Consider the following 23,605-nt stretch of genomic DNA (forward strand, 5'->3'; position numbering starts at 1 on the left):
AAAAATATTATTCTACCTTTCGAAGAGCAAACAAAAATTTAATTATAGCCATAATTACACTTTTTAGTAAAAAAAAAAAATTTATCTAATTTGCGCGAAAATTATATTTGTGGCCTTGTGAAATATGAAAAACACAAAATCTATTTTTAATTACAATTAAAAATTAACATTTTTTCTTCCTAATTATAAATTTATATTTGTGCTAATCTTAATCGAACGTAAACCAGAATTTTTTTTTAAGTCTTCATTATTCGTAATCAGAAATATATTGAAAAAAATTCTTTTTTTCCCCCATTTTTGTGAATCTGAAAATATTAAAATTTGACAATTAAATACATGAATATTATTAAAAATTGGAATTTTACAAAAATAGAAAAAAAAATAAGTTGTGTGTCAGGCAAAAAATGCTCATTCTATTTTTAGATTAAAATATTTCCAACAGATGAAATTATTTTTTTTTTTTTACGAAATTTTAAATATAAAATATAATACCTTTAAATTGTGGAATTGAAGTATTTTTTTTCACAAATGAAAATTTAATCGCAATCCGAGAAAAAGGATAATTTCTCCTTTAGCTTGAATAAAGCAACTATTTTTCCTATAATAATAATAATTGATTGTTGAGAAAATTTGTAATATCGTTGAAGTTTCATTTTTTTTTTTTTTTGTCTAAAAATACAAAAATCAATCATCATCGTCGTCGTCATCTGATGGGACAAAAAGATCGTTTTCTTCCAAAAAATTGGCTATATTTTTACTAATAGCAGCTCCAACAAATAAACCAAAAGCAATTCCACAAACAATGCCAACAAAACCAAAACGTGGTCGTTTCGGTTCAGGAAGAATTGCACCTGATGGACTTGTTGTTGTTCTGCAAATTTTCACGAGATTCGGTTGACGATTTACTTTATGCAAGACACTCGTGTTTTTCACGAATTTAAAAAGTAACGTTGTCATTTTTACTATATTAATGTAATTATTATATTTATAATTTAAATACACGGCCCAATGTCAACATAATGGGTATTTTCGGCAAATACTGCTATTTACTGCTAGCAGACATGACCCTATCTAAACACAATTGCGCTTGCGCTACGACAACTCTCATGTAGGTTAAAAAAAAGCGCGCTTTACTATTGAATTTTTTTCTTAATTATATTGTTTTATAATAAAAAATATTAATTTCTTTAATGTACTTTTATAAAAATAACAATAATAATTTTATTATATTTTTATCATTATTGTCATTTTTTTAATAAAATATATAATCTATTATTATCATCAATATAATAATGAATAATTAATTAATTAATATATTATTTATTTTTATTATCACTATTTTTATTAAAATATTATTAATAGTATTTATAATAGACGTTCATAAACCACAAGAGCGCCTACCAATCAGCGTCCAGTTTCACTAGAGAATGCCCCACCAATCAGCGCACGGCTGACAGAGCTATAAAAACGACACTTCCCAACTATGGACGCTTAGTTTCATCTTGGACATCGTGAAGGTAACATCTGTGTCGCTTCAAGAAAATTTTTTTATGGCTATCATCGATTTCAACAACTATTTGGCATTAGAAGAGGAGAATTCAAGGACAAAAGGAAGAAGAAGTACATTGATTTCGCCAACTATTTTGCAGTAGAAGAGTTCAAGGACAACAGGAAAAAGTTCATTGGTTTCCTCCACTATTTTGCAGTAGAAGAGGAGAATTCATAGACAAAAGAAACAGAAGTTCTTTCAAACATTAAGAATTTTGACGTTACAGGAATTACTATTTCTAAAGTATACCGATTTTGTTTCAAACGACCAATGAGCGCACGGTAGACAAGAGCTATAAAAGCAACATTCCCCCCCACCACGAACGGTCAGTTCCATCCTGGACGTTGTGAAGGCAATGTTTGCGTCGCTTCAAGAAATTTTTTTTTTCAATCATTGATTTCGACCACTATTTTGCACTAGAAGAGGAGAAAAGAAGTTCTTTGATTTTGACAACTATTTTGCAATAGAAGAGGAGAATTCATGGTCAACGGAAAAAAGTTCTATGATACCCCAAGAAGTTTTAACGATACAGGTTTTACTATTTCTAAAGTAATTTTTTTTTTTAATTTCAAACGACCAATCAGCGCACGGCAGGTCGAGCTATAATACTGACACTCCCCCACCACGTACGCTCAGTTCCATCTTCGACATCGTGAAGGGAACATCTGCGTCGCTTCAAGAAATTTTTTTTTATGGCAATCATCGATTTCAACAACTATTTGGCATTAGAAGAGGAGAATTCAAGGACAAAAGGAAGAAGAAGTACATTGCTTTTGTCAACTATTTTGAAGTAGAGGAAGAGAATTCAAGGACAAAAGGAAGAAGAAGTACATTGATTTCTCCAACTATTTTGCAGTAGAAGAGGAGAATTCAAGGACAACAGGAAAAAGTTCATTGGTTTCGCCTAGTATTTTGCAGTAGAAGAGGAGAATTCAAGGACAAAAGAAAACAGAAGTTTGACGATACAGGTATTACTATTTCTAAAGTATATTTATTTATTTGAATCAATCATAACCTCAAATATATATTTTTAAATTTATAATTACAATCTTGTAGACTATCGAAATTATATTAGCAATGAATAATTAGATATTAAATAGAGTAGGTTAATTAATTTTTTAAATTAAATACATATATTATTATATAGGTACTGTGTTTAATATAATAAATCTTAATTAAATAGGTACTTTGCACTTGTTATAGAGCTATCATAACAAATTTGTGATGAAATTTTAAAAAAGCGCCAAACGGAAATAAATTTTTGGGCTATTTTTGCAAGAGAGTAGAATATACTTGTTTTTGTAACCAGCCGCTATGAGCGCCACAATCGAATAGTATACCAATTGTATACAAACTATGAACGTTTCTATCGTGGCGCTCGCAGTGGATACTAGCAGAAACTCTTCCATTACATGAGTTCCCATCCCTTTTTCTTTTCATCGTATTACCGTACTCTGCTTTTACAAATTTGAATTCGCGCACCGGTAACAACGCCATTTTTTTCATTTACATCGTGTTAGTGTGTCAGTTAGTAACAAGATTTTCTCGACAATTTTAAAGAGTTTAGTGTATAAATAATAACATCATTCACAGTATTTTATTTATCATTAAATTATGAAAGTTTATAAACGGTACAAGTAGATCCTTATTATATTAAAAAAATAAAACTGAAATGCGAAAACAATCAAGTAAGAAAACAGACCGTCATGTAAAGTTTATTTCTGTTTTAAATTATTTATTAACTATTAAAATTATTGAAAGTGAAATAAAATAATATAAATGAAATTCAACTTTTAAAAGCAGATTTTTTTCTAAATCTACTAGTTATTTTTTTAAGTAACAAATTTTTTCGTATTTAATAACATTTTATTGATTTATTTGGTAGAATTATATTTTGATTGAATTAACTATAAAAAATTGTTTTATTCAAAGATATTAAATTTTTTTGATATTATTATATTTGAAGATTATATTCTATAAATATTTGTAGTAATTTTTAGTTTATTAATTAAATATATGCCCAATAAGTAAATTTCAGTTTTTCTTTAAATATTTATCAATTTAGAAAATAATTCTAAACATATATTCATCTATTTTATTATTAATTTATAATTTATATAAAATGTGAATGGAAATTTATTTTGCAAATGTAAAATATTTTGTAATTGAGTTTCATAAATTTTTTTTTAATGTATAGATCAAAATGGGACCTTATGAGGATACATTAAGGTTAGAAGGATCAAGTGATGTGATAATAATCAAAGGATGGATGGATGAATCAACAATAAAGGATACAAGGATCAAGTGATGTACCCGATAATCAAAGGAAAGATGGATGAATCTACAATAAAGAATGCGCTATCGGTGAGTTATCTATTTATATTTCAAATTTATATTTATATTTCAAAAATGAAAATTAACATGTTTATCATACAAATTTATAATTATTCGCCTTTTAATTGAATTTAAAAAATTAGATTCAATATATATCTAATTTATGATAATTATATTTTATTTATATTATTCATAAATATATGATTTAAGAGGAAAATAGATAAAATTTTATTTTCTAAACAAATAGGCATTGGGATTATAAGAATAATTGTTTTTTTCTAAAATTTCGTACGTACACGTTTCAGTTTATTATTAAATTAAATGTTGACACAGGTTATTTTATGTCGTACAACGAGTTTGTGTAATGGGTAGAGGTCCCTATCTATAATAGTGTGTAATATAATTAACATTATTTAAATACAAGTTTGTGTGTAGGTGTAATAGAACGAATGGGTGTTTTTTTTTTTTTTTATTATTTTTAACTTTCTTAAAAGATAATAATTAGCGATCAGATTTAATTAAAATGATGATCTTGAATGCGATGATTTTAATGCATTTATTGATGTGTTTCCGCTTCTTTGGTTAAGTACCTCGAATCAACTGTGGGGGGGTTTTTTTTTTCTTACTATATCGATGAAAAAATAATACGTCTTTTTAGTCAGAAATTGTTTGTCGAATTGTCCATACATTGATTCGTAGACCTCTCCTTAGAACGATTTTTTTAATTCCTGAATAAGAAAATATAAAAGAATTTTATAATTATCGAAACTTTAACGTCCAAGTAAAATATATAATAAAGAATTAATTATATATTAATTAATTAAATATTAATTAAAACGATAACATTCGGATAAATCGATTTTGTAATCACTACTTTTTCAACTTTTTTTCTTTTTACAAAATTTTTAAACAAAATAAATCTTTTTGTTATACATTACAGATCTTCTTCAGATCTTTTTTATTTCAATTATTTACCAAATTTTTAACTTAAATTATTCTCTAAATTATTATTATTATTATTCTCTAATTATTTTAAATAATTTGAATGCCATTCTTTACAAATCTCAATTTGTAATAAAATAATAAAACAAATACAAAAATTTACAAACGACAAAATATGCAAAAATAGTATAACATAAATAAATCAATAAAATGAAAAAAATTACATTATAAATTAAATAGTAAAATAAATATAAATAATAATTAAAATAAAATAATAATTGAAAATAAATATTAATTAAAATAAAATATTAATTAAAAATAAATATTAATTTTTATTTATTTTTTTATTATTTATTTATTTTTATTTCTTCATTGTAAATTTTTTTGAGTTTTACAATATAATTTCCCCCATTATTTTCTTTTTTATAATTTTTTTTATTATTATTATTATTATTATTATTATTATTGTTGTTATATTTGTTTTTATTATTTTTGCATATTTTGCCCTTTGTATAATTTTTGTATTTATTTTATTTTGCTATTTTCTTTTTTTTAATTTCGTTTATAAAATTTTTGTTTTTATTCTTGTTCTATTTTGTATTTTTGTTATATTCTTTAAATTTGCATTTTAATTTATTTTTATTGTTTCATTGTTAATTTATTTTTTGTTACTTTTCATTTTATATTAAATTTATAATATTTAAATTAAATCTTTAATTTTTGTTTTTTTATTTTTAATTAATTTTTCTAATTTTATTTATTGTCAAACTTTCTGATGAGGAAATCAGTGTAATTTTGTTATTTAACCTATTTTATACTCTCTAAATTTGAATTAGTAAAAATGTTTACTACACTAAAAAAAAAATTTTTTTTTGATTCAAATACTCGATTACTTGGCTATTATCAAATAAATATTTATTTGTATCAAATAATTATTATTTGAGTCAATTAAATGGAATCTGTTTCAAGTACAGAAATTATTGGTTCAAATACAATTTATTTAATTCAAATAAAAAATTATTTGGTTCAAATAAATATTTATTTGATAATACACAAGTAATCGAGTATTTGAATCAAATAAATTTTTTTTCAGTGTAATTTAAATTAGTGACTCACTTTTTGCTTTAGAATTAGTTAAATTTTACTAATTGTTAGTAAAAAGTTACTAATAATTAGTAAAAAGTTACTAATAATTAGTAAAATTTTACTAATTAAGAAGCTTACCACTTTTTGCTTTAGAATTAGTTAAATTTTACTAATTGTTAGTGAAAAGTTGCTAATAATTAGTAAAATTTTACTAATTAATAAGCTTACCACTTTTTGCTTTAGAATTAGTTAAATTTTACTAATTGTTAGTGAAAAGTTGCTAATAATTAGTAAAAGTTTACTAATTAACCCCTTCACTGTTACTGACCTCTATAGAGGCAAAAATAAGTCGTGCCACCAGTGTGCATGACCGCTATAGCAGCATCTTAAAAATAAAATAGTTTTACTTAATATAATATTAATGTTAATAAAAACATACAATATGGTAATATAAGATTTAAAAAAAAATTTTTTTTTTTGCACACTGGTGGCACGGAAACACGATTTTTGCTTCACAGCGAAGGGGTTAAGAAGCAAAAAGTGAGTCACTAATTCAAATTAATAAACTTTTTTACTAATTCAGATTTAGAGAGTAATTGTGTGGCAAGGGCGGAAAGTAGTCAATTCCTGACCGCGAGCGTGAATTAACCTTTCCGCCCGTGTTGCACACGATGTTTTTTGTCCAATTGCACGATAAATAAAGACGCCTAAGGAAGTAAACTGGAGTAAAATCAAAGACCAAATATTGAATGTTAAAAATACTGGATATATTTTTATTATGTTTGAGGGAAATTTAAATATTATTATATTTTATAAAATTATTTAAAAATATTAAAAATTTGGTGAATTAATTATTTAAAAATACTCAACTTGAAAAATGTGTTTTTAAATAATTCAGAAAATTACTTTTCTAGAGTAGCGGGTGGAAAAAAGCTTACTTTCCGCCGGCTATACCTGCACGGAAAGTCGCGTTTATCGTGCATGTAGGACAAAAAGAATTTTTATATCCCTGATTTCGAAATAATTGATTAATTAGACTTACGTTCGCGGAGATGAAGTTGTAGTAGCAAGGGTATGATTTTGCAGGGATGAGCGAATTAAATGTCCTGCCTCGTCTCTTGGACAAGATAAACCTGAGAGCCAGGCACAGACGATGTGGTTACAAAGCTACGGTGTTTCGCGCGTATTAAGGTCAGGTTGCTCTCAGCTGTGTCTGCACGATCTTCGGCTGCTTCTAATTCACGTTGGAATCTACGAACTCTCGTTACACTTTGTTGTGACATACCCTCTTGTTCTTGAAGTTGTCTCTTGTAAATATTTACTTTTTGAGTTGCTTTATCTAAACATTCTTGCAATAATGCAACATTCTTTGAGTCCTCCTCAACTTGAATCATAACCTCTTTAATATTGCGCTCCTTTTTACGTAGTATTTTCACTGTTTCCGAATGTCTACGTTTCTCTTCGTCAAGCTCTAATTCTAAATCGCGAATCTGAAATTTCATTTTATATTAAATTTTTGAATAAGAAAAGATATAGTAATAATTTAATTTGAAAGGAATTCTTACTCTGGCTTCAAGTTTGCTAATAATTCGTTTACCACCGACGATAGCATTGGCTTCAACTTCCTCTAAACGAATTGAAAGATTTTTAACTTCAATTTCAAGTGATTTTTTAATAGCCTCAATTTTAACTATACGTTCCTGTTCTTCATGAAGTATTTCAACAGTGTGTTTCAATTCGTTTTGTACTCGTTGATATCTTTCGTCACTTACTCTCAATTCTTTTGTCACTTCTTCATAGTCTCCCGCCAATGCTGTGAGCTCTTGTTCCAATTTAACTTTAGAAGATGCAATATTTACGTTTATTGTTGTTAGTTCATTGATTCGACTGACTGATTCCTCATACTGCTGCTCGACATTTCTCTTTGCACGAAGGGCCTAAAAGTAGAGGAAAGAAAGAAAATTAATAAAGTATATAGTTAATAGAAAAAAAAAGAATTTATATTTTACTCACAGATTCATAATTGCCGCGAACTTCTTCGAGTTCAGCAGTCAAAGATTGAAGACGTCGTTGGCTGATGCCCAATTGATCTAATGTTACTTGCAATTGACGTTGTACTTCATCATAGTGTGCTTGCAATTCCTAAAACAAAAATTTTAATATTAAATTATATTTGGCAAGTTTATTTTGAAATTCCTAAGCATCAATTTACCGTTAAAGTAAGAGATTGTTTTTTGATTGTCTTTTGTAAATCAAGGTTGGTTTTATTTGCAACATCCAATGACAATTCTAATTCAGTAATTTGCATCTGCATCTTCTTCTTGACACGTTGTACCTCAGTCTTTAATTTCGTCTCAGCTTCCACCACACGGGCGCTTAATTGTTCGATTTCAATACTCGTTGCCTTACTGTAAATTCAAAACAAACATATTAATTGTTTAAAAAGAATTTTTTTTTTATCTTTTAAGTAATCTGAATATTGTTAAAAAAAATGAACTATAATAATTTCCGTATTCATTCATTCCGTCTATCCACACTTGAAGTTAGTCGTATTTTGTTCCTTTTTGTTTTTCTTAAATTTTGACAATTCTTGATTTCGTAATATTTTATGGTTAACGCGACGGATATTTTTATTCATCGTCATTAATTAAGTCATATACTAAGGGACAGTTTAAAGTAAAAAAAAAATATTGTTCATTGTGTGTAGCACTAGTATATTTCTTACTTGGTATTTATAGAAAAAAAAGTTCCAATTATAATATTTTTTATCTGTAAACAATATAAAAATAGTTTGCTTTTTTAAAAACAATTTGATTTTATTGAGCTGAAGAACGTAACGTTAATTGTTTAACGGTTACAAAAACCAATGTATTAAAGTTTGTTCAAATTTTAATCATTACCAATCGAAAGAGCATAAAAAAATGTGTCAGAATCCATGAGTTTTATTCCAAATTTGATGTCGGAAAGATATGAAAAATCAAAATATTGAAGAAGTTATTGGCTTCTCAAACGTTAACGATCACGTTAACGGGTGCTTATTAAAGTTTGTTTTAATTTTTAATTTAAGTTTAAAGTTTAAAACATTACAAAAGTTTTTTTTAGGTTTTATTTTTTCAAAATTTTTAAAATAATTTTTAATTGCTTAATACTTTTTAAAATATAATTAATAATTTTCAATTAATTTAATTTTCTTTTTGATTACATAATTTTTTAATTTTTATTAATTATCAATTAATTAATTTTTTTTGAAAAAAAAACATAAATTTTCATTTACAACGAAATATTTATAGAAAATACAAAAAAAATATTTAGCAAAAACTAATTTTTTGTAATTTCAAAGATTATAAAAAATCATCGAATATCAAAAATATTTATTTCTTAATTTTTAATATTTATATTTTAAAATTTTTACTTAAAAATCTTATTTTTATCAACATTTACACCGCCAATTGTGTAACTATTGGTTTTAATTTATGTTTTTCTTATCATCACTTTTTCGATAGATTTTTTCTTGGATTTTCATTGTTGTTACCGTCCAACAATCGAACTAATAGTTTTACAAGTTTATTAAATTTAAAAATTAACTTAGCTAAATTATTTTTGCTGTATTAACTAATTATGAGCTGGCTTAACTAAAAAATCACTATATAACATTAAACTCATTTTTTTTCTGTGTATAAATAAATGATAACGTGAAAATTAGAAATATACCTATTATTAATTTATTACTCCACTGATGCAGAATTATTATTATTATTATTGTTATTATTTTAAAACAACCATTGCATTCAAAGTTGGACGCGCGCGTGTAATTTTGCTAGTTCTAATATTAAATCACAATTGTAAAGTTATTTAATAATGAGATGTAATTCCGTTAGTTTCATATTGACCTGAATTTGGTCAATAATATTGATGATATTATCGAATTGATGTCACACAAAATGTTTTCCTTATTTTTCTACTACTAATTGAATACCTTGTATCTGAAAAATAATTGCTCGTTTTTTCTTCGTAACATTTTAATTGTCTTTTTAATGCCGACAATGGCTCGGCTATTTTTTCCATGTCAGTTAAATTTGTTTGTAATTCTTGTATTATTTGACGATGTTCGGATTCCTCATGATATTCATGATGATGAATTGTCTCTTCTTTTTGCCATTTTTTTATATCAGCTATTTCATGTGCTCGTGAAAGATTTTTGAATGCCTCAGTTTTAAGTTGCATTTCAATTGCTTTCGCTGATTTACCACGTAAACTTTTACCATAATCAATTGTATCATTGATCATTGATATTTCATGAATGTCTTTCAATGATTGAATTTCTCGACCCGACATCTCTTCTATTTCGTCTTCGAGAATAATTTTTTTCCTTGGTTTCACCGTTTCCAATGCCAATGTATCTAATCTGCCCTCGAGTATTTCTTTTGTAACGTGAGCCGCTTCTACTGTTTTTGTCAGACTAAAATCTGATCGTTTCGCTAGCTTTGGACAATATAAAATTTTTTTTTTTTTCAATTTGTTAAAATTATAGAATATTGAATTTTTTTTTTCCCCTATATTTTTTATCTTTCATTTAAATTTTTTTTGAAATTCTTTAATTTGACATATGGACATGAATTGAACTTATAAATGTTTTTTTATTTCGTAGGATTTTTTTGTAAATTTTTGCATTTATAAAAAAAGAAAAGGCTTAATTGAAAATGTTACACTAACCCCATATTATTTCCTTGTAAATTGTTAGCCATGAGAGAAGAAGTCGTGATTTGGATAAAATTGTTATTAATTTATATCTGCAAAAAAAAAAAAAAAAAAGTTACACCACTTTTTTGGACACACCCGTAATTAGAGCGGCGCTTGCAGTGTCGATTTTGTAGCCTCTCTTCGATGAAAGATCAAGCAGGCTCTAACGTATGAAACACTTAAACCAGCTTCTTCCGTAGTACTGAATTAGAATTGGAAAAGGTCAGGCAGTCGCAAAGTTGCAGACGCCAAGATTTTCGAATCAGTCAATTTCATATAAAATGAGTATTGAAATTATTAGGAAAATTTTACTATATCTCATATATTTAAAGAATTATAAAAATAATTCAATTATTGATAAATAATTATTTAATATTGATAGAGGATTTATTTTTTGTTACGAATTTTTAATTTAATTATTCTTTTATTAATATTTTATAAATTAAATTTATTTTTTGTGAAAAATTAATCAGCAAAATATCAGAAATGGTAGTTTATTATAGGGCTAAATATGAATTTAGCTAATTTATCTTTTTAATTATTTCATAAAAGTATACCTTTCTGGGAGTTAGACTCTTCTCTTCGAATTGAAATTGTTATAATACAATTAAAAGTTTTTATTTTGAAATTCTATTTCGATAGAAAAATAAACTTGGTGGGGAAAAAATATTTTTTATTGTTTCTAGCGTTTTTGATTAAGAAAAAAGAAACTTAAAATATTTGGAAAAAAAGTCAATCTTTAATTAATCGTTTACTTGACTATTCTCAAATAAATATTTACTGCACTGAAAAAAAAATTTATTTGGTTCAAATACTCGATTACTTGACTATTATCAAATAAATATTTATTTGTATCAAATAATTAATATTTGAGTCAATTAAATGATATTTGTTTCAAATACAGAAATTATTGGTTCAAATACAATTTATTTAATTCAAATAAAAATTATTTGGTTCAAATAAATATTTATTTGATAATACTCAAGTAATTGAGTATTTGAATCAAATAAATTTTTTTTTCAGTATGGAACTAAATAATTTTTGAAACCAAATAATTGAATTAAATAAACTATATTTGAACCAATAATTTAAAACAAATACCATTTAATTGACTCAGATAATAATTAAATAAATATTTATTTAATAATAAATTAACCGATTATGTATTTGAATCAAATTTAGTAAATCCCAAAAATGTTTAATTGCTATTATTAAAACAAGCTGTTTTCTACTGGTCCTCTACTTATTGTTTTTCGTTTCTAATTGAATAATTTTACTGATATTAAAAAAAAAATGGCACAATTGACAAGGAATAATATAGGATTTTCTAAACAAAATTTCTCGTCAAATATTTTTTGTTAAATTTCGAACTAGATTTTGATCTAGATTAATTTTCTTTCTACAATAATTGATAATTTGAAAAAAAAAAAATTTCCACTTCAAAATTATAGAATAAAGAACAGACGATGATTTTTCGATGATTTCCTATTTCAACTTACCTTGAAATTTTCCAAATGCTCTCTAGCCTTTGCTTCGGCGTTAATTGCGTGTTTCACAAGGTCTTGCCTACTGTAAGGCCTCACTTGCTTGTGTTCCCAAAATGCACGACCATCTGACCAAGGCAAGTGGGGATATGCTGACTTGGCTCTGATATTGTTCTCTTTTTCATCAATATAATCAATCATCGGTTGATAATAGTTTATTCCGTATCCATAATTTTTTTCATAAATATAATTAGGTCCACGACGCCATTTTGGTTCAAGTGGCACTTGACACATTGGCACTTTTGTCACCATTTTTGAAATAAATTTTTTAAACTTTATTTATCCTTCACACAAATTGAAGAAGATAAAATTTCCTTTATAAATTAAAATTATCCTTCTTTATATGTTGAGAGGTTGAAATTTTTATAAATTATAATGCAATTTTTGTTGTTGTTAGTTGAAATTCATTTTTGATTTTTATAATTGACACTTTAATGACTGTTGGAAAAAAATGAGGTCTCCGGCCAATCTTGTGCAGTCTTTTGTAGAGTTTCTAAAGTTGCCACATCATTTCTTTTATGATCCGCCAATCAATTTCGTTTGCCAATAAATAAATTATGACTTTGATGAGCTATTTATTAATAGATATGAAACATTCCACACTTAACAAAAACTCATGTTAGATTACTAACATTTAGTAAGTTTTTAGTAAGTTTCGAAACAAAAATGTAAAATTTGTCTTTTGTTTTTAATGAAAATAATATTTTCATTTTTGTTATCTCAAATAGTGGAAAGTTGTCTTGAATATTCAAATGAGAATAGGAAATCGTTTAGAGAAAATCAATTCAATGGGGATTTATTTAACCTATTTAGGTTATAGGATTTTCCCTTGAATATATATATATATATATATATATGACCCCGGGAATCACCACCAAGGATGACTTTGGCAAACTTCAACAATGACGAATTTAGTTTATTATTAGCAAATGAGGCAGTGGATAATTAAAAATAATGTCACTTGCATCATTAGTTAAAATCAGAACCGTGATTAGTTTATTACTCTCAGGTGGCGCTATCTATTACTTTTAGTTATGTTTTCATTGTGATTGATAATTTAAATTTAGAAATCATTTACGTAGAAACGATTACTATGATTGACACTCAAAAAAGATGATGAATCATTTTATTTTTAACGTTGTTAAATTGAATAGTTTCTCACTTTTATTATTATTATTATTTTTTATTTATTTATTAAAAGTTGAACTTACCGAATGGCGTCAATCTCTTCATCCTTCTCAGCAAGACGACGCTCAGTTTCGTGTCGAAGTTGACCTAATTCAGCGGCCAATCTTTGTGAACGTTGTTCCTCGATTTTGCGACCCTAGGAATTTTCATTTGATCAGCATTTATAATTTTGTTTTTTGTTTGAATGTAATTTCTATTTGATTTTTTTTACTTACGGCCTCGGCTTCCTTATAGGCAGCAGCCAGTTCTTCTCGTTCGTTCTCAAGACGACGAAGCTCAAGTTCCAGTTCGTGTAGTCTGCGATTCATGTCAGCTAATTGATTCTTAGCATCATTAAGATCGTCTGAGAAAAAATAATAATAATAATTTATTAAAAGATTGTTAAAAAGAAATTGTTAGTCAATATTTTGAGGTAAATTTTGTTACGTCTTCAAAAAAATGATTGTACCTCCAAGTTTCTTATTTTCACGTAGAAGTTGATCTTTAAGTTCCCGAGTTTTGTCAAGTTCAGCATTGCAACGTTGAAGTTCCTGTTGTTTATTGCGAAGGTCTCGTTGACTTTGTTCATACATAGCCAAAGTTTCGTCAAGGCGGGCCTTCATTTCAATGTTGATCTTTTCCATTTGTTCCACACGTTTCTGAAGCTCCCGAGCGGTTCCATTGGCCTTAAAAAAAAAGAAAATTAGTTCTAAAATAACCTTTTTAAAACAAACACTACTTTTGATTAAATTTCTTCTATTTTTAGTTAATTTAGTACAAGATTAAGTAAAAAAAAACCCACCTTCTCCAGATCAATAATTAGAACCTCTACTTCTGATTGCAAGCGAGACTTTTGTTTTTCAAGGTTGTTGATCTTAACCAAAAGAGTTTCGATTTGCTCCTCTTGTTCTTGAATACGAGCACAGTATTTGCGGCGCAATTCTTCAACCTATAAACAATAGATGAATAAAATATTTCGATGAATAAAATTTTTCGATGAATAAAATTTTAAGATGAATAAAATATTTACTTCTTCTGCGCGAGCTTGAGCTTCAGTCTCATATTTGGATCTCCAAATGGAAACTTCGCCATTGGCTTTCACTAATTGACGTTCAAGATCCAAACGTGCTTCCGATTCTTCTTCCAATTGAACGCGAACCGATTCCAGTTCAATCTCAACCTGATTTTAAATTGTGAAAATTTCATTTTGTATTGACAATTATTTCTTAAGAGCATTTGAACCTTCGTGACGTCACAAATCATGGCGCATGACACGCAAACTTCTCAGGTATGTGAAAAGCACAATTTTGAATATTTTTAAAAAAAACCTTTTGGAAAATGTTCAGAATAACATAGACTCTGTCTGTTATGTGCGGAAAATTCAAAATTTTGCGTTTAAAACGTTTTTTAAACAATGTTTAAGTTGGTTGTCACAAGTAAGGAAAAATACACGAATTGCTTATATGTAGGCCATTTTTGGAAAGACCAGGATAAAAATTGGAAAATTCTTATGTAATTTATCAAATATTTAAATTAATTTTATTATAAATAATAATAATAATTAAAATTGTTTATTACTAATTAAACAATAAATTGTTGTTGTTTATTCACTTTAAAAAAAAAAAAAAAAAAAAACATACAAAAATGCACTTTTTTCTTAATTTTGAAATTTACCAATTTAAAAATTGTGAAACGTAATATTTAAAAATTGAATTAGTTTTCAATTTTTTAAATCAATAATTATTCTTTTTTATTAAAAAAACACATATAAATTGCATTTTTCAAAAAGCAGATTTTGGAGAATTTTTCAAATTACTTATCTCAATGTTGTAAAAAATAATGGCTAAAAAGCAGATTATTCTTCAATTTTTTCAATAAGTAATTATTGTTTTTCATATAAATTTTTCAAAAAGCACATATAAAAAAGCAATTTTTTGAGAATTTTTTAAATTATTCATCTCAATGTTGTAAAAAAGGTTGAAAATTCAATCATTTTTCAATTTTTTAAATAAAAAACAATAATTATTTAGTTGAAAAATTGAAAAATAAATTGGTTTTTTGGCCTTTATTTTTTACAAAATTGAGATGAATAATTTAGAAAGCTGTCAAAAAAATGCGCCATGATTTGTGACGTCACGAAGGTTCAAATGCTCTTAATAAAAGTTGTTTTTTTAAGGCGATTAAATTAATTTTCAAATTCTTTTTGTTATATTTACCTGATGTAATGAAGCTTCAACTAATGAGCGACGTCGTTCTTCATCTTCTAAACGACGACGTGCATCCTCCAATTGTCCAGCGATTTGAGTTTTCAAGTAAATAACATTCTCTATGTTCACCTGAAAAATTAAAAATTAGTAATTAGTAATTAGTAATTAATAATTAATTTAAATGACTAAATATTTGATTTATACCTTTAAATCTTGTACTTCTTTTGTCAATTCAATATTCTCTTGTGACAATCGAGTTTTATGACTTGTAATGTCAACGATCGTGCGATTAATTTCTTCAATTTTGACATTTAATTCCGAAACATGTATTTCTAATTTCTCCACTGTCTTCATTGACATAATCTTCTCTTTCGTAACATTGTCGATTTGAGCAAGAAGTTCATATACTTCCTGCTGGAATTTGGCCTTTTCCTTTTCAGCTCTGCAAATAATGATAAAATTATGATTTACAAATTTTTGTAATTACAGTAGAATTCCAGGTTCGATTAACCGGATTGTTGAAAACTTGAGGGTGACTTTTAGTGGGTGTCTATTACCGAAAGCACGAAATTTAAAATTTAAGAATATCTTGGTGCATATTTAAGAACATTTTAACATACATTTTATTCTAAATTTAAGATTAAAATGCATGGGAAATATTCTTCAATAATAATATATTGCACTGTAAGTACAAATGATTTTAAATAGCAGATTTAGAGGCTTATTGCTCAAAAATAAGTTTCATGTCCATTCCGATTATCCGGATCGGGTCCGGTTCAATATATAATCCAAATAATTAGAATTCTACTGTATTGATATTAGTGCCCTAATTATGTTCCATTTTCCTATAATTCTACTAACTTCATTTTTTAAAATCAGTACAGCTTTTAATAAGCTTTTAATTCATTAAAACTCGATTTCAATTCAATTTTCGTTCTCTATAAACAAGATGTTTAGAATTTTGATAATCACCTGTTGATCGAAAACAGCTGAAAGTATTTGGTGTCAGTGCCACTCGAAACATGCCGATTGCCGCCCTCAAGTTCTAATTTTCACGCGAGAGAGGCCTATTTTAAGTATGTATATATATATAGCTATAGGGTTTGCGATGGAGACGATGAAAGGAAACCAAGATTAAGAATAATTCTTTGAGAAATCTTTTCTTTTTTTTTTTTTAATAGAATTACGGCAGTCAGTAAATAATTGACCGAGAATTTTTCCTCCTACGCAAAATCGAGGGTGTAAGGTGTCAGTCAGTTGATTCCGTGGATTTAGGGTGGGGATTCGGGACTAGTAGCGTGTACTAATATGGCGTGCCAACGTGGGGTTGTGGATTGCCTCGCAACTTCCAACAGTTAAAAATAGTCATAAGCCGAAGTAAACGTTTGTACAACAAGAAAACACTCGACGAGAGAAAGACAGAAAAGAGATGAAGTCAGTAACTACAGAAAGAGAGAGAGAGAGAGTGACAAGGATTATGAGTTGAGAATGCTATTTTAACAAGGTGTTAAAAATGTGCCACTAGTAAAAATTATCTATCCAAGAGAAAATTATTCCAAAAGGTGAAATTTAAAAATAATTTTACAAATTGAAAAAAAAATTAAATCAGTAATGGTAAAATATCGTTGAGGCAATTTGTGTTATAACTTTCGGAAATCTGGAGAAAACCTATGTTTAGAAGTCAAAGGGACGTTGGCGTCGTCGTCATATATTTCAGGTGCAAGTAACTTGGTTTGTTGGAAGGAGGCCAGTACTTCGGACACATAATTTGCTATAATTTTTGGATATGCCTTCTCACTGCGATGCACCAGCTATAATTATTTTAGATCGCGTGTATGAATCATCGTGTACTAGGCATGGGATTATGTGAATTTTACTTCGTTCCGGTTATTCCTTTTTTTTAAGTTTATTAATAGGAAACTACTTTTGAAATTAGTTAAATCTCTTTGAGAATATTTATTATCATGATTTTATGTGTGATATACGTCATCGTAGAAAAAATGTATTTTTTTTTTTTAAAATACTAACCTTGCTCGAGCCTTTGACATTTGGTCGATTTGATCCTGAAAATCAACGACCACTTCCTGATGCTTTTTGCGTAAGAGATGAGCGGTCTCTTCACTTTCGAGGTGGACATCTTCTAAAAGCTTTCGTAGCTTCAATAATTCTGTGTCCCTCTTTTTGTTAATTTCAAACTGTCAACAGAATACAATACCGAACGATTAGATTTTTTTTTTATAAATAATAAATACAATGAAAAATAAATTTAAACTCACCTGAGACTCAGCGCCACCTTCGGCTTCTTCAAGCCGCTCCGAGAGCTGTATGACTTGCACGCTCAAGTCGGCACGCTCACGTTCAACCTGTTAAAAAAAATTATATTAATTACTTTTTTTTTTAATGTTATTCGACTTTTAATTTAATAGTCCATTATTGAAAATTCTTTTTTTAGAACCAAATCTTTATCTGGAACATCGATATGTTTCTCTAGAATAACGAAAATTTTCCTTCTTTTAGTGAAACATATATCGCTGTTATACAGTGAAATTTATTGCTGTTCCAGGTGAACATTTTTTTTTTTTGTTATATATTTTTACTGTAGAATTTAAAAATAGAAAGCGTGTTTAAAAAAAACAACTAAAATCTTATTAAATTTTTAATAGAAGGTGAATGAAACTTTCGAGTGTAATATTTTTGCAGGTCGATAAACTTTAAAGATTATTTTTTGGCACTGTGGTAACATTCTGCAAATATATCATTTTTGATCGCCTGATAAAATATTACGGAATTTTATTTTAATTCTTTTTATGTTTAAACTATATAATTAAATTTATCAATCTATCGTGACAAAATAATAATAATAAATATTTAAAAGAATCTTTTCGAAATAGCATCTAACGGAATTTATTTTTTAACAAATTTTTACTTAACAAAATTTAGGTATACTTTAGGTAATTTGTAGGTATTTTTTTAATTGGCAGAATTTTTATTTCACAGAATTTCTTTTTACCCAATTTTTTATTTAAAAAAATTCAAATTTAGAATTTTAATTTAGTTGTAATTTTCATTCGACAGAATTTTAAGTGTTATGAATTTTCAATTCTATGAATAGTTGGCGGAATTTTTTTTTTTTTTGAATTTTTGTTTCGTACAATTTGTTATTTGATAGATTTCTTAAAACGGCGAATTTTCATTTGTCCGAAATTGCAAATGACCGAATATACAATTAGCAGAAAGATATCGGCGCGAATTTTAAAATTGACCAATCAGAACACAGAAAATTAAAAGGCATTAAAATAAGCTGCAACGCTTCTTATTTTAATCCAATTTTGCTTATTTTAATTCATTTTGGTATTAAAATAAGCAAAATTGGATTAAAATAAGAAGCGTTGCAGCTTATTTTAATGCCTTTTAATTTTCTGTGAATATTCGGTTAAAAAATCTTGTTATAGGTAATAATTTGTTTAAAAATAAATTCATAGTGAAAAATGAAAATAGTATCTAATAAAATTCTTTAAAATAAAAATTACAACCAATGATTTTTATGTGAAATTCCTGTTGACTCGAAAATAAGAATTTGAAAAAAATTGAAATAAAATAAAAAAACATTTATAATCTTTGGTTACAAATAAGCCAAAGGAATGTCGGAACGCGAAAACGTCTCGGCAAAGGCCTGCGAGCAATCACAGAAATAGAAACGGCATGAGCTGGACATTTCAAGTTAGTTTATCCCCACTTTTATACAGCGCCATGTTGGGATTCTGAAGGCACTCTCTCAAATTCACGTTATTTTAACAAAATGAGTTCCGAAAATAATTTTTCCTCCTATGTGTCGCTTTGGTTCATTCCTCTTCAGGATATATCAGTTTTTCATTCGTCTGCGTGACAATTCGAGGTCAGCGGTGTATGTGCGTTTGTGAAACGCGCGCGGAACACATCAGCTTCCGTTAAGCGCCACTTTGTCGCCTTGCATCATCTCATATATATGATTTTAAATTTAAAATACAAAGCAAAAATGAATATAAGATGAATGCACTTACCCTCTGACGTAGCTCTCTCTCACTCTCGAGATCGTCTTGTAATAGTCGAATTTTGTCCTGAAATTAAAAGAAATTTTTTTCTTAAATATTATTTTGGTGGTGATTTTTAATAAAATTGTTTGAAAACGGTTTAGAATTTTTATTTTTACTTTATTATGTAAGATCAGGTTGTAACGTCATAAGAAATACTTTTTGTGTATTCTAAATTTGAATTAGTAAAAATTTTAACTAATTGTTTTTTTTTATTCTAACTAATCGAAAAGAAAATTTTTATACTATCGAATTAGTAAAATTTAACTAATTTAAAAAAGTTAGTTACTAATTCAGTTAAAATTTTTACTAATTCAAATTTATAAAGAGGTTGAGTCCACAATAAACAATTTTTTCTTAATCACTCTCTAAATTTAAATTAGAAAAATTTGTTCATTTTTTGCTTTTGAAATTTTACTAATTTGACAGTAAAACAATTTTCCTTTTTTTTTATTAATTTAAAAGTAATTTATAATTTTTACTAATTCAGATTTAGAAAGTAATGTAAAAAAAAAACAATTAAAAAATGTTACCATTATCAAATAACAATTTATTTTTTTTTTTTTGAAAAAAATTTCCTACATGTTACAATTTGTTTAATTTGTAACTTTATTTTCTTTTAGTTATATTCAAGTAAAACTTAAAGTAATTTTATATTTTCGTTAGACTTGACCTAAAAAGAGCACGACAACAAAAGCCCATTCAGTTGTGTTAAATTTATCCCGATATATTTATCGTTCTATAACACTAGAGACAAACTATTTATTGAGATTCACGTTTACCAGAAGAAAAAAATAATTTTGAAAATTTCAACAACTTTTCTAAATCTTTAATTTTTTTTTCTTCAATTAATATTTTTACTTTCTACTCTCTAAATTTTATTTAGTAAATTTTTTTTAACTAATTTAAATTAGTGACTCAGTTTTTGCTTTTGAATTAATAAAATTCAACTGAATAATAGTAAAAAAAAAAAAATATAAAAAAAATATATTTGAAAATTTTTTTACTATGGAATTAGTAAAATTAGTAATATCGAATTGCTCAAATTTTACTATTTTTTTACTATTAGTTAGTTAAATTTTACTAATTCAAAAGGAAAAAGTGTATCACTAATTCAAATTAGTTAAAAAATTTTATATTTTTTTTTATATTTCTCTAGAAAGTAGTTTTTAGTTAAATGAAAAAATTGTGTAATAAATGGATCATTCGATTTTTTTAAATTTTATAACCGAGTTTTTAACTTAAAATAAAATTTATTTCCTCATTTTTTTTGTCATTTATTTTCTAAATATGCATTTAGAAAAATTTTTACCATTTTGAATTAGTAACTCACTTTTTGCTTTTGAATTAGTAAAATTTAACTAATTATTAGTTAAATTTTTTTTTTTTTTTACTATTTTAGTAAAATTTAACGAATTTGAAAGCAAAAGGCAAGTTATTAATTCAAATTAGTTAAAAAAAATTTACTAATTCAAATTTAGAGAGCATCGAACAATATTGATAACATGATTAAAAATTATTATTATTATTATTATTATGTTTATTGAAAAATTTTGATTTTTGATTTAATTATATTAATCATATTTTACATGGAAAAAAATTTTCTTCTCGAAAAGCGATAAGTTTCACTGGAATAGCAAAATGTTCCGCTTAAATAGCGAAAGTGTTTGCCATTTTAGAGAAACATATTGCTGTTCCAGATAAAGATTTTTTTCCGTGCGTGCTAATTTATACTTTTTAATTAAACTATTTTTTCTCTATTATATCCAAATTGTTATCAATCATTAGGTAAAAAAAAAAAAAATTTAAATTAAATAAAAGTAAAATATAAATCATAAAATATATTTTTAAATTATAAGAAATAGTCATTTTTAAGTTATATTTATATTTATTTCTTAATGTTATTCGATTAAAAAGAAGTATTATGTACACAGAAAATTAAAAGGCATTAAAATAAGCTATTATTTTAATCCAATTTTGCTTATTTTAATACCAAAATGGATTAAAATAATAAGCGTTGCAGCTTATTTTAATTGCCTTTTAATTTTCTGTGTATTGAAGAAAATTGGAAAATTTTTAATTTGAAAATTGAAGAATTATCGAAAAAAATGGTTTATTTAATTTGTTTTGTAAATAGTTAATGAATTTTTTTTTGATAAAGAAATGCATTTTTTTTTTAAGACTACTTTTATGTATTTTTGAAATACGTGACGGTAGCTATAAACAATCATGTATGGTAATTGTTAGTTTTATTAGTATCCATATTTTTGTTTCAAGATAACATTTATCGTTATACAATTATTAAATTTGCACTGAGCACTGAACAGATTTTTTTTTTTTTTTTTTGATCGATCCCGCCACAGATAGACACGATCCGAACGATGATCTTTAAACGCCCGTTATCCAGGACTATTTTCGTATCGAGCTATTTAGTGACTATACAGAACTCTCTCGTTATATACACTTTGGTCCGTATATTTGGCACTAACGTTTCTTAATGGTCACTGAACTTTTGTGTGCTTCACTTTTTCTTTATCGACAATGTTCACATATTTCGCAAAAACTATCACCAATTTCGAAACTTTTTTTTTCTTTTCATTTCTCGATGAGTCTTTTCTTAATATCGATGATGATTCCACATATTTTTTGTCAGGGACTTCTTTTTTCTCTGATGAATTTTTTTTTTGTCTGTTATTTTATTTTTTTTGCTTTCTGTTAAATTTTTTTACCCGCACAAAATTCGAGTGTTAGTGGAATTAAGGAATATTAGAAAAAAAAATTGTTTTTTTTATTTATGGGGGAAAAAAAAGGAAGGATGAGAGAGAGAGAAAAAAACGTACCTCGAGCCTGGAGAGAGCGCTCAGGTCGGCGCTATACTCAATGCTAACATCGGCCGCTCCGCCACCACTGCTCGAGCGGTATGAATATTTGGAGGTTTTTGCAACAGCAGAAGCCGACATTCTTCAACGAGATTTTTCTTTTCTTCAAGTTGAAGTTTTATTTTTCTCTTTTTTTATTCCCTCTTGGTTAATTTTTATTAGACTCGCACTATCAGGGGGGCGAGAATAGTTTTTCTTTTTTTTTTTTAAAATTGAGTTCCCAAAAAATAAAAGAAAACAAAACACTCCGTTCTTTTCAGATACTCGCGTATAAATCAATGAATAAACTGCGGGATGATTCGTTTTTTTTTAGTTTCTTTTTTTGGGGGATTTAAAATTGTATATATTCTTTTTTCGTTGTGACTTCTTCGTGGGGTTCGGAGCCGACCAGCGCCCTACTCGTAGTGCGCGACTCGTCGTCGTTCGTATGGCGCATCAACCATCCTGTGAATCCGTCAAAATGACGATAGACGCATGCGCGCACGCTATGATTATGTTTTTTTTTGGTTGGAGGTGGAGGTGGGGGGGAATTAGAATCCCACTATTCGCCAATCATTGGAAAATTAACATGTGTGAGGGCGGTCGCTTTATTTTCCCCAAAACGAAGTGCGTTACTGCCATTGCGAAATAGTTTATATCAGAGATTTGACACGTCGTTTTTGTTGATAATGCGTTGGTGTTTCAATGATTTTCTTCACACTTGTTACATATAGATCCAATTTTTTTTACTTTTTATATGATTGTTGCAAGGACGTTGCTCAAAAATTTGGCATTTATGGATTTAATATGTTTAAAAAACTAAAACCTTTTTTTTTAATCACTAAGATTTACCCGGAGAAAAGTGGAATAATAATAGTAATATTTACTATTTTGACAATGAGAAAAAAGTTTTTGTTGATTTAAAGAAATTTTCTTTATTTTAAAGCACAAATTTCTTTGATTCCAAAAAAAAATTATCTTCGTTTCACACCCAGGGAAATGATTTATTTGAACCAAATAAAATATATTTGAATTAAATAAACGTATATTTGTCTCAGAGCCTACTAACTTATTTATTTGGCGTAAATAAAAATTTTATTTGTCAGAA

General features: G+C 26.8%; 3 protein-coding genes and 1 long non-coding RNA gene across 5 annotated transcripts; 1 reads left to right on the forward strand and 3 right to left on the reverse strand.

Moving 5' to 3' along the window:
- Positions 1-492: 492 nt before the first annotated feature.
- LOC127287140 (essential MCU regulator, mitochondrial) lies at positions 493-1,081 on the reverse strand. The gene has a single exon (XM_051313916.1). It carries the CDS (start codon positions 955-957, stop codon positions 685-687), a length of 273 nt encoding a protein of 90 aa, XP_051169873.1. The 5' UTR covers positions 958-1,081; the 3' UTR covers positions 493-684.
- Positions 1,082-2,654: 1,573 nt separating this feature from the next.
- Positions 2,655-4,508, forward strand: LOC127287145 (uncharacterized). The gene is made up of 2 exons (XR_007843843.1): positions 2,655-3,237; positions 3,747-4,508. It is a non-coding gene; the product is annotated as an uncharacterized LOC127287145 (long non-coding RNA).
- LOC127287143 (paramyosin, long form-like) lies at positions 4,168-22,955 on the reverse strand. 2 transcript variants are annotated; one of them, XR_007843841.1, is made up of 16 exons: positions 22,480-22,955; positions 19,610-19,666; positions 17,846-17,932; positions 17,598-17,764; positions 15,774-16,011; positions 15,579-15,698; positions 14,393-14,542; positions 14,165-14,311; positions 13,832-14,048; positions 13,599-13,726; positions 13,407-13,519; positions 8,124-8,319; positions 7,925-8,053; positions 7,477-7,848; positions 6,954-7,401; positions 4,168-4,611 (listed from the first exon to the last, which is right to left on the reverse strand). XR_007843841.1 is itself a non-coding variant. In XM_051313928.1 (15 exons), the coding sequence occupies exons 1-15, from the start codon at positions 22,597-22,599 to the stop codon at positions 7,009-7,011; spliced, it is 2,634 nt and encodes an 877-aa protein (XP_051169885.1). In that variant the 5' UTR covers positions 22,600-22,955; the 3' UTR covers positions 6,953-7,008. The 2 variants fall into 2 exon arrangements, 1 of the variants encoding a protein (XP_051169885.1); XM_051313928.1 differs by lacking the exon at positions 4,168-4,611 and having other exon boundaries at positions 6,953-7,401.
- On the reverse strand, positions 9,428-12,856 carry LOC127287144 (paramyosin, short form-like). The gene is made up of 2 exons (XM_051313929.1): positions 12,151-12,856; positions 9,428-10,393 (listed from the first exon to the last, which is right to left on the reverse strand). The coding sequence occupies exons 1-2, from the start codon at positions 12,445-12,447 to the stop codon at positions 9,830-9,832; spliced, it is 861 nt and encodes a 286-aa protein (XP_051169886.1). The 5' UTR covers positions 12,448-12,856; the 3' UTR covers positions 9,428-9,829.
- Positions 22,956-23,605: the final 650 nt, after the last annotated feature.

Source organism: Leptopilina boulardi, unplaced genomic scaffold (genome assembly GCF_019393585.1).
Source record: "Leptopilina boulardi isolate dan_hultmark-lab unplaced genomic scaffold, ZJU_Lbou_2.1 LbouV2_368, whole genome shotgun sequence".
Taxonomy (NCBI): Eukaryota; Metazoa; Arthropoda; class Insecta; order Hymenoptera; family Figitidae; genus Leptopilina; species Leptopilina boulardi.

Excerpts from the sequence above, each read along its gene's own strand:
- LOC127287144 (XM_051313929.1), bottom strand. The coding sequence starts at position 12,447 with ATGGTGACAAAAGTGCCAATGTGTCAAGTGCCACTTGAACCAAAATGG. Across the intron at positions 10,394-12,150 it reads AGCATTTGGAAAATTTCAAG|CTAGCGAAACGATCAGATTT; the intron begins GTAAGTTGAAAT and ends TATTGTCCAAAG.
- LOC127287143 (XM_051313928.1), bottom strand. The coding sequence starts at position 22,599 with ATGTCGGCTTCTGCTGTTGCAAAAACCTCCAAATATTCATACCGCTCG. Across the intron at positions 13,520-13,598 it reads CCTATAAGGAAGCCGAGGCC|GGTCGCAAAATCGAGGAACA; the intron begins GTAAGTAAAAAA and ends GAAAATTCCTAG. Across the intron at positions 7,402-7,476 it reads TTAGCAAACTTGAAGCCAGA|ATTCGCGATTTAGAATTAGA; the intron begins GTAAGAATTCCT and ends ATGAAATTTCAG.
- LOC127287140 (XM_051313916.1), bottom strand. The coding sequence starts at position 957 with ATGACAACGTTACTTTTTAAATTCGTGAAAAACACGAGTGTCTTGCAT.